The 11,351-nt window shown below is 41.8% G+C and overlaps 1 protein-coding gene across 4 annotated transcripts; it reads left to right on the top strand.

Moving 5' to 3' along the window:
• Positions 1-4,493: 4,493 nt before the first annotated feature.
• Positions 4,494-7,840, top strand: LOC127915062 (uncharacterized). 4 transcript variants are annotated; one of them, XM_052493437.1, is made up of 4 exons: positions 4,494-4,622; positions 4,963-6,105; positions 6,460-6,553; positions 6,930-7,840. In XM_052493437.1, exons 2-4 carry the CDS (start codon positions 5,767-5,769, stop codon positions 7,325-7,327), a joined length of 831 nt encoding a protein of 276 aa, XP_052349397.1. In that variant the 5' UTR covers positions 4,494-4,622; positions 4,963-5,766; the 3' UTR covers positions 7,328-7,840. The 4 variants fall into 4 exon arrangements, with proteins under 4 accessions (XP_052349397.1, XP_052349399.1, XP_052349398.1 ...); XM_052493439.1 differs by having other exon boundaries at positions 4,963-6,141; positions 7,071-7,840; XM_052493438.1 differs by having other exon boundaries at positions 4,963-6,141; positions 6,977-7,840.
• Positions 7,841-11,351: the final 3,511 nt, after the last annotated feature.

The following is an 11,351-nucleotide window of genomic DNA, read 5'->3' as shown; positions in this document are numbered from 1 at the left end:
TCGAACGTGTAGTGGGCCAATCAATGAACGATACACTTTTGGACACGGGTGACGACGTCCAATAATGTCTCGCAACTCTGGGTAAGTAGGCTGCATGCTATCAAATGGGTTTTAAGAAAACCAAACAAGAGGTTATCACCGCTACGCGCCTTCTGCAACCTTGTCTATTCTCAGCAAACGAATGCTAGACCTATAGGAGAATACAATAATAACAAATACGGATATTTCACCTCGGTCAAAATATGTTGTCACCAAGACAGCCTAGGCTGTATGGTGTTTTCGATTATTGTACAATGTTGCTACAGCCAAATGGGACGTTTGATATTAGCGTTAATCATTAAAGGTAGGGTATAGGCCACTGGTGAACAGGGGTGGAATGGCATTATAGGCGTGCGCACACACACAGCAAAAGGATCCAACAGAAGCGATTTGAATGCCTATACCGGCACTTCACATTAATTCAAAACAAATGTATAATGATAATGAATAGTGTAGGCCATTTGCAGTTGCAACGCAATCACACGTCCAGCCCACATTGTTTAATTTCATTTGGGCCAACAAAACTGAAATCTTTATCCACAAGCTATTTGTTGGTACTTAATTAAATTCTAATTAGGACACTACCGTTATCCCATTTAGTAACCATTGTGTGGCTGCTGTGAGACGCAATTCATTTCTGACAGTAAATGGGCGCAGGGACTGCAATCTTGCCTGCAAAGAGATGCCTTAAGAGAGACCGCAAAGGAAAATTCATAGGTTTTAATTACACTTCATTCCGAATGTTCACATTGGCGTCCATCACAGCCACAAAAATCATAAACCCCGCCTATTTCTACAATGTATCTTCTTAAAATCTGATTTTAAAACTAGCCTTCAGCTTCACATTAACTGCACTGCTAACCTTAAATTAGACCAAAAAGGAAATATATAAATAAATTATTACAATATAGCCAATTTTGACCTTGTGCCTGTGGTAACTAGTAACAACCAGAAGAGTGAAAAGGCAGTCAAAAGCTGTCATCATTCCCGCGCAGGAGGCTTAATCAAAATAGTGCGCGGGTCTGAGGCTCAACTACAGGCATGCGGGAAGCACGTTCTTCTCAGGGTACTGATAAAGCGGAATGAACTGAATAATACCAAGGTCCTCAGAGACGCTATTTACACAAATTAGTTTATTGAAGGCTTAACGTTTGGTAATTCATATCACCTCTCCTGTAGCGTTCTGGAGCCTGCTCTTCCACAGAGGAGAGATGTATGTTTTGTAATGTAAACGCCTTTGGATACGTGCACGAGAAATGGTCCGTTTCTGCAGTCTCAAGTACTTAATTAAAATGTTCAATCACCATGTAGACTACCAGCTCATTTTACTCGACAATTCCAGAGAACAAGGGGTTCCAAAATCGTTTTTACACACCAATGGTGCATTGCGCAATGGCATTGAAATGAATATATAGGCCTAGAGTCATCATAAACTATTGGAGAGGCACATTTTTGCTCGTTATGCGGCCTACCATTTTTTTGTATCAGGTCGAGGTAGTGAATTTGTTTAGAAAATAATATAAGAACATGATAGTTTGAGACTTTCCCTCTCTCTTACACACACACGCACACACATTAAGCCATACTAGAACAATTTCAGGAACCATCTGATGGAATATATTTTTAGCTAGACCCATATTTGACCGTACAGTGTTTAATATGAGCCAGCTTCAAACTTCACCTCATAACGGACACCATGCAGTCACCTGGACATGCAGGCTGTCTGGGGGTTGACGATGCCTTTGGAACTGATGATGGGCTTTGTTCATGCAATTGGAATATTCGCTTCTTTTTGGAAACAGATGTTCTTGAAACGTTGCTCTAAATACTATACTGCATTTTCAGAAAATAAGATTTGAAAGACACAGAGGATACTTTGGGAAAACACTCCCTATATTTCTAAATTAGGCTCTCTCAGATATGCATATTTTTCCAGAATATTTAACTGGAAAGCATATTGATTGCCTTATAGCCTGCATGCGCTTATATGCGCTGTAATTCCTCATGGCCTGTGTTGTTTTTAATTGATTAGTTTTTTTCATTTAGGCTATTTTGTCTTCGCCTACTGTAAATATTAGCCAATGCCAATCTCCTGCTTGAATGATTTTAGCTTGAACTTAATTTCTTAATGTGCAGAATGCATTATCCTACTTAAATTAAACATTTTCACAAAAGTAAAATTATTCTCTCAAACGTTTGGTCATTCGAAACTCGTATGACATTTAGACTGTATTTGTAACCATCCAATGAAGTAGACAACTTTTAGGATAATTTCGTGAAGGGCTGCCTTCGATTTCTTCAGTAGAATATAATAAATATTCATACGCCTACCTCCAATCCACAGCTTTACATTTGAAACCGGAATGTAAAGCTGTAGTATCCTGATCAATAGGTAAAATAATCAACGGTAGGCCTTAAATTCAAAACTATATTATGTTTATCCATAATGTGTTTTTCTTTTAGAGCATCAAGGATTTGTAACTGGTAGTCTTTCCGGACATGGAGCAATCATGTTCAACAGAGCATTTACAGGAAGTTCTAATAATTAGATAAAGGGGTGTAGGCCTATGGTTTTAATTATAAGATCGTTTAGATGTTCTGTCTTTACAATTCACCACGGGGGGAATGGAAAGTGATTACCTTTTTATGTGCTTTTCTCTCTGCCTATTCTGACCTTGAAATGAAGCATGAGAATAGCATGCTGTTCACCCACTATTAGTTTAGGGTGGAGATGGAATAAATGAAGGTGTGACAGAGGTGTGTCTACAGATACACCATATTCTGACTTTGATTTAATTCAGTGATAATTCCACCACCTTTATGCACGAGGGAACCACGAATACGGTCTAGCTAACCTACCGGTTCCAAGTGGAAAAAGCATCGACTTATTTTTTTTGATAGAAGTAACACCATTCTCCATGCGCTGTAATTTACAATTTGACACGCGCTATTGATAAAACCTAGGTAAATGAATAATCCGTTTGGATAAAGGAATTGTAAATATAAATAATACTTGTTTTAGATCAATTTGACTTTATAATCGCTGGGGACAAATGTGAAATCAGTCATGTGGCAGCAAACTGAAGTATATCAACATATCAACTTTCCCACAGTTTATGAAATGCTATGCCATTATGCAGAATTGAAATTGTACTGCCTTTTCATTTGCAGGGATAGGCACTGTCAAATGTCTTAATTATAGGTTACATCGATTTTCTCCGTTTCCTATTTCTATCATGTTAAATATTAGCCCATATCATTATCGAATGTCAATAGGCCTCAAAACCACTCACACACATCTACCAATGCACTGTTAGTTCCCTTCAGTTGGTCTAGCCTAGGCTACATTATCGTTCCATTTAATTCCATTGTTTGTTTACCTTAATTTGCTTCCTCTGTAAATGCGTCATGAACATGGCTGTGTGTTTGCTGCTAAGGATCATCGGTATAAGACGATAATATACAAAATACATACAAAATGAATAAAGACACGAGGTTAATTAAATCATTATGGCAGCCAGGTCACCCGTAATACAAGTTAGTATTCGACGTTCATCCATGTCTGAGGACATCGGGAGATGATGTGGAAACCGGCCATTAGGGGCAACACTGAGCACTGTTACCTCCATGTAGGTTTCCGTTTTGCTATGGCGTTATGGATGGGGATAGTGGATGGGCGTAAGCATCTGCCTCTGGTGTAAAAGGTCTGCCTCTGGTTCAGAAGGTTGCATGATCAAATACAGTCTAACGGTCATACAAGTCAGTTAAGGTTTAGGATAAGCATAAATTAAATAAAAACATAGTATTGCTGTTTTAATCCAGCAAAATTAACCCTAACCTTAAAAATTCGGAGTTAATGTCTAAACTTTAACTTTAAACATTTGGAATTTGACGTTTGGAACAACTTCGAAATTTGATGTTTGAGAAACATGGATGAACATCTATTTCTGAGGTGAGACTTGTTGGTTATAGAGCAGAGGGCAGACCAAGCCTTAACAGTTCGATCCCGACTCATGGCACAATATTTGTTAGTGCAGGCAATATATGATGGTATAGCCTACTATTGTACACTATTCTCCCAATTAGAATTATATATACACTAATCTTTCAACAGTACTATGGGTTGAAGAACTAAATGTGGCAATTTACAGAAGGAATCAAACTGCCATTTTCTTTATTTTGTTTGTAAAGGCTCTCCAAACATTTTATGATTCATAAATACTTTCCGGAACCTAAATAATCTACAAGATCAGAGTATTTTTAAATCTACCAATTTGTGCTGAAACAGACCAATATGCATATGCATATACGCTATATATCCCTACAATTCTGAACCCATTGTGACAAAATTCCAACTAAAAAAGGTACACCATATTTAATACTGCAGTGGCCTAAATCAGGGTCACACAGAGTGTTTCTTGGTAGTCATAAGATAAAAATGTATGCCACTGAAAACACTATTTAATGAAAACTCCACGAGGAAAAAATAGGTTGGCCAGCAAGTGGGAGGGTTTTCAGCAGTTGAATTCAATTTATTCAGAGCACGCAAGGTAGCCACACGTTCAGTTACTCGACTGAATAAGGTAAGTCTAAATACCACATATTGAAAAGTGTCTAAGGGCGCAGGGAAGGCTTGAGCAGGAAAGGCGTACATTTTCTAAGTCTGAATCGGCCCGTATAGGCCTGGTATAACCTACTGTAAAAACGAAAATGAAAACGGATTCAATTGATTCGTTTTGAAACATGTTCTACATTGCAGAATGACCTATCAATTTGCAAGACATAGGCTAGCTAGCCTATTATTGGGCGATATTTTACAGCGTGGTAGCCTAACGCTTCGAACACACCGACTGCGTCAGGCATCACTGCTGCATAACATTTTGCGCAGCTCGGCAACTATACTGATGCATGTATCTTTTGCAGATGGTCACATGCTGTTGGACACATGGAGGAGAGAATCGTTTTCGCAGTATTCTCAAAACCGTGTAAACCTGCTGACAGCTACTGCTGACAGCTACATGGACATAAACACAAAAAATGCTGCTTGAAGACAACTGTCCACGATAGTAGTGAGCTTGTGCTAGATGTGGCTAGTTAACGTTAGCTAGCTAGCTAACCTAGCCAATGAGTTGTGTGTGTGTGTGTGTGTGTGTGAAAGAAATAGTCATATAAATTATGCTAGTTACTACCCCTGATAACGTTCCCAAATAATCATGTTTGAAAGAGTGTGAGTGTGTATGCTAGATAAATAATAATAGAAATGGTAGATACTACTGCACCCCTGATAATTTGGCCAATTAACCGTGTGTGTACAGTAGGTGACATGTTCATGATAGATATCTAATAATTATAGTTATGCTAGGTAATGGTTTGGCTTATCATGTTCATGTCTATGTAGAAGAAGACTGTAAGAGGAAGTGGAGAGGACTCAGGGACAGGTATCAGAGGGAGAAGGGCAGAGAAAGACAAGAGGTCTGGGTCAGCAGCTTCAGGCCAGCAGCCTTGGCGCTTCTGCCACATTCTTTGTGGATTCATTTATTGTGCCTATGGCAACGAGTGGCAATTTTACAGCCAGACCCTCTACTACGTCATCCACAAGTGTTGTCGCCACCGGTGCATCAAGACCCTCAACATCATCTACAAGTGCGACCATCGCCTCCACCGGTGCAGCGAGACCCTCTACAACATCTACATCATCCACGAGTATGACCACCAACCAGTGCAGCCATGGAAGATGATGAAATGGAGGAAGCACCCCTGGATCTAGGACCACCTGAGATTATTATGAACCTCACGGAAGTGACTACTGAGGACCTCGTTGAACAGGATTTGGCCGTGGAGACAAACGGGGAGAGAAACAGAGAGGAACAACGTCACACCAGGCGTCATCGGAGGTACCAGCCCCCAGATCCACTCAACTCATTTCAGCAGAGGCTCCTCCAAGCCGTTGAGAGGGATGCAGCCCAACCTGATGCTCACAGGAAGGAGGATGAAGAGACCCTCTTTGCCATGAGCCTGGTGCCAACACTGAAGAGGCTGCCTCAGCAAAGAAAAGTGGCAGTCAAGGTTAAAATGTATCAGCTGCTTTTCTCCACATCACAGGTAGTATCATAAGTGTTGCGACAGTGAAGTAAAATAGGTCATTTTTACAGTATAGTCATGTAGGCTATTTGGTATTTCAGATCAAAGTATTAATGAGGCAAATGTATAGCTGTTTCTAGGTTAGAAAATATCCCAAAACAGTTTGCCGTCTAAATATTTGCCTGTCATATTCATCTTTTGATCTGAAATACAAATTCCATGAGTAAACAGCAAGTAATACCAACTTTACCGCACAATATTTATGCCTCTAACTACACTATACAAGCAGGATTTAGTTAACATAAATGTTTTATGTGTTGTTTTTCTCTTTCCTTCCAGAGATGGAGTCCATTTAGCCGACCAGCTCACAGGAAGGACAGGAAGAGGAGAGGAGTTGCCGGGGCCGACCAGCTCACAGGAAGGACAGGAAGAGGTGAGGAGTTGCCGGTGCCGACCAGCTCACAGGAAGGACAGGAAGAGGAGAGGAGTTGCCGGGGCCGACCAGCTCACAGGAAGGACAGGAAGAGGAGAGGAGTTGCCGGGGCCGACCAGCTCACAGGAAGGACAGGAAGAGGAGAGGAGTTGCCGGGGCCGAACAGCTCACAGGAAGGACAGGAAGAGGAGAGGAGTTGCCGGGGCCGACCAGCTCACATGAAGGACAGGAAGAGGAGAGGAGTTGCCGGGGCCGACCAGCTCACAGGAAGGACAGGAAGAGGAGAGGAGTTGCCGGGGCCGACCAGCTCACAGGAAGGACAGGAAGAGGAGAGGAGTTGCCGGGGCCGACCAGCCCACAGGAAGGACAGGAAGAGGAGAGGAGTTGCCGGGGCCGACCAGCCCACAGGAAGGACAGGAAGAGGAGAGGAGTTGCCGGGGCCGACCATCTCACAGGAAGGACAGGAAGATGAGAGGAGTTGCCGGGGCCGACCAGCTCACAGGAAGGACAGGAAGAGGAGAGGAGTTGCCGGGGCCGACCAGCTCACAGGAAGGACAGGAAGAGGAGAGGAGTTGCCGGGGCCGACCAGCTCACAGGAAGGACAGGAAGAGGAGAGGAGTTGCCGGGGCCGACCAGCTCACAGGAAGGACAGGAAGAGGAGAGGAGTTGCCGGGGCCGACCAGCTCACAGGAAGGACAGGAAGAGGAGTTGTCTGGTTGTTGTTTTGACCTCCCTCATTGTACCTTTCTTTTCACACACGTCAGTTCCGTTTGAATTCAGTCAATTCACAAAGTCATTTGTTTATAAAGTCTTAGGATAGCATTCATTATTAGTGTTACATAGATTTCGCAATTGAAACTCATACCCTGGAGAATTCACAGATGCTCTTGGTCTCTTACGAGACTAAAGGTCAATATTTCTTTCATTTAAAACCACGTGAAAACCAGGGTGTTGAAATTGTTTGTGAAGTTATGTTCCATCGACTGGTCCGTGACGTCCAGGGGCCACTTGTTTGTTTAGCTGTGTTATGGCTACATATTATTTTATTTTTCTCAGAGACAGAGACACACACCTCTTCGTACCTCAGATCTCCAGTGCCCTGCCCTCTCTCTCTTTATGGCCATGTCTGAAGTTCCCCTACTACGTCTAGGCTTTATGAGGAGTCCCTGTATCTGTCTGCAGTTGCAGGCTACACATTCATTATTATTATTATTTTACACGCACACACACCTGTCATGTTCTTTCCTGTACTTGAATACTTAATCAATTATAATGTTTTCATAGTCAGTTGTTTGTTAATATCTCATTTAGGCTTAATCTGCTTATTTCTTCCCTACATCTTTGCAGATCTAAGACAAGATGAAAGTAAAAACACATTCTCTTCCTAATTAGTTTTTTTTCCACCTGTATTTTGTCAGGCCAGTGAACATGGTGGTAAACTGTACTATTTGTATGGACCCTAGGTTACCTAGGTTACCCTTTCCCTTTGTTATCATACTAACTGTATGTCGTATAACCTTAATTAGTGCTCCTGCTCACCTGATGTACCATGCCAGGTGTGTATGATACTGATGTAAATGGAGTTAGGGAAGGGGTTAAGGTGTGGTCTTTACTCCCAAATGTCACTTAAATATAACTTCCAAATGAAGAGAGACAATGATACATAAAATAATCTGGGAAAAAAAATGCAATTTTATGGACAACGGTGGCTGGTTCTTAAAATAACCTTTGTGTTATGGGGCTCTTAAAAGAGCTGTTTCACTCCACGGCATACTGCCATGGGACTTCACCTGCTGGCGATGAGAAGTAGGTGGTCAGCTTCTCCCTCACCTGGAGTACCTGTCTGGGGGCGTTGTTGGCACCTGCCCTGGTGACATCAGGTAGGTGACCATTTGGCGTGCCCATCTCCATCCGGAGCGGCTCCTGGAATGACCTCCGCTAGTAGTTGTGGAGAACACATGTGGCCTTCACACAGGCATCGACATTTGAGGGGCTGAGACCAAGCATTCTCCGATACATTCTCCACCGGGCTGCCAGAATCCCAAAGGCGCATTGCCCTGGACAGTCGTTTGTTAAAGATCCTTACAGGCTTTGGCAATGGCAGCTGGCGTCCAGGGCAGGGCTCATGAGGTTGGATCTTAAACGGAAGGCCTGGTCGCCGACGAAGACGTGGGGAACAGGTCCCAGGTCTTCAGCCCCAGGGAGTGATGCAGGTGGTGGAATCTCCAGAGTGCCATCCTGAAGTGCCTGGCCGAAGGCAGAGTCCCGCCATCACTTCCCTTGCCGTAAGCACCAACATCGACAACACAAAAACTGCCACCTCTCCAGGAACTCGGCAGCGATGGCCCTCCAGTCTTCCTCTTTGGGAAAGGAATGTATTCACCAACCAGACAGTCCCAAAGGGCTTGTGCCACAGAGGGAACTATGCCTGCCACCGTATAATTCAAAATAATGATTAATATTGTGTATAACTTGAATTCCACCCACATATTATATCTACTCATATAGCTACCTCATTACTGTTTATTATGATCCACTAACTATATTGTAACCATCATTAACAATGACTTGAAACAGTACAATTCAGTCTATGACTATATCATTAAACTGTAGCCCAGGCCAACTCTACTCTTAGAAAGAATAGTACTATCTACTTAACGGGGTTCTCCGGCTGTCCCCATAGGAGATCCCTTTTTCGTTCCAGGTAGTACCCCTATTGGGTTCCATGTATAACATTTTTCCCAAAGGGTTATACCTGGCACCAAAAATAGTTATCCTATGGGGAAAGCAGAAGGACACTTTTGGAACCTTTTTCTCTAAGAGTGGATGTGAGTCCAATGGGTCCTGGAGAAGACTAGCCTACCTTCATCAGGGCAGAAGGCACCTTTCTTTTCATTTGGTAACATTGCATAATTAAAAAAGGATTATAAATCAACTTTGGGAAAAGTTATAGTCCCAATGAACATTATGTAAAAGTACATCTGATGTCAAATAGGGACTATCAACTAGAGAGCCCTTTAGCTAGCTAGGTTGCACATAAAAACAATGTATAAAAAAAAATGTACTAGAATGTAGTTTACCGGAGACAAATCGCCAGGCGTTCAACTGGGCTGATGCACTCCCGGTAGTTGGTATCCATCCGGGCGATCCTGGCTCCAACCATCTGCAGCAGGTGATCGAACTGGCTTCCGTTCAGACGAAAGTAACTTCGGAATTCCTCTCCAAACATTCGAAGCTCTTGAATGAGATGGTGGAACTCCCCTGCCTGCTTTCGGGACTTTAACCATCTCTGGAACCACACAGACCTGCGCTTTCGGCGGGACTGGTCCCGGCCCAACAGCGCGAACAAGACCAACGTTGGTCTCATTGTTGAAAGAGCCTACTCTGCTATCTTCACTATTTAAAATTGCATTTCGATCCAAAACTGCATTTGAGGGAAATTATATGATAGGCTCTCGCAATTAATTTGTGGATGTCATCGAATAAATTATATACTTGGCAAATAAATGAATAAAACATGTAAAGAAATTCTCCAGTCAAACTGTTTTTATTATGTAATCCCATTTTTTTTTTACTGGATATGTGTACAACAAAAAATCAACATTCACATTTTGCTACTTTCGGTCAAGTCTACCCATACAATTTGATGCATACGTTCGATAAATTGAATGTATGCACCACACAGAACGACGGCAACTGCATCTGCAACGCAATGCAGCAAGGCAAACGCAGCGTTACATTGGAAATGAATGTACTTTTGGTGAATTGAAACGCATAACTCAGTCGGTGTGTTCGAAGCTTTATAATTACAATATATAATAATTTAACAGCCTAACTACCAAACTAACATTATTTCAAATGATTCTTATTAACATGAATGTAACATAATAATACAAATGTTCCTTATATTGCGTTTTATGTTTGCTATGGAACAAATATGTACAACCCTTAGGGATACAAAATACAAAGATAAAGGCTTCATGGCAATTATGTTAAATGGAACAATAGATTGTAGGCTATGTTATGCACCTAATTATTGTCATTGTCAGTATACCTACTGTAGCTGTTGTCTTGAGAACAACATGTTAAAATACTCATAATGTATTATAAAATGATAAAGAAACAATGTATCTTAATACCAGAAACTCAGCAATGTAATATAGGATTGTTTGAAATGAAATGTGGGGTGGAGACAATAACTGTCCAAATATGGCTGCATATGGTTGATTCAGAATCAATTGTCTTAGCAGTGTGGTTGATTTCAGATCTGTTAGTGCAATGTCAGAGAGACACCTTGTGGCTATTCACAGCAGCACACCCTCACACGTCTTCCAATTTAGGCCAAACATTAGGCCTATTGATCCCAAACCAGAATGAGGCACACTGACACAAAAACAAACTACTCATGGACCTTTTTGCTGTAAGTATTGTAAGTACATCAGTACATCAAAATCGATGTATTTTAATCACATCAGATCTTTTTCTGATTAGTCAAAAGGCCAATTAGTTTTTAAAAAGAATCAGAATTGGACTGCCTGTCATAAACTGAGTTTACACAGGCAGCCCAATTCTGATATTTGTTCAATTGATTGGTCTTTCAACAAATCACATCAGATCTATTCATATCAGATATTTTTCAGAGCTGATTCGCCTGTCTAAACACAGCCTAAATGCAGCCTTAGAGGAGAACTGAGTGAGGGTTACGGGATTGGCTACTTATGGTGTGTTCAAGACAACTGGGAACTCATGGGGGGGAAAAAGAGCTCAGACTGGGGAAAAATGGTGTTGTCAGGGATCT

This window comes from Oncorhynchus keta, chromosome 34 (assembly GCF_023373465.1).
Source record: "Oncorhynchus keta strain PuntledgeMale-10-30-2019 chromosome 34, Oket_V2, whole genome shotgun sequence".
In the NCBI taxonomy this organism is placed as follows: domain Eukaryota; kingdom Metazoa; phylum Chordata; class Actinopteri; order Salmoniformes; family Salmonidae; genus Oncorhynchus; species Oncorhynchus keta.
This window is presented reverse-complemented; position numbering and strand designations above follow the sequence as displayed.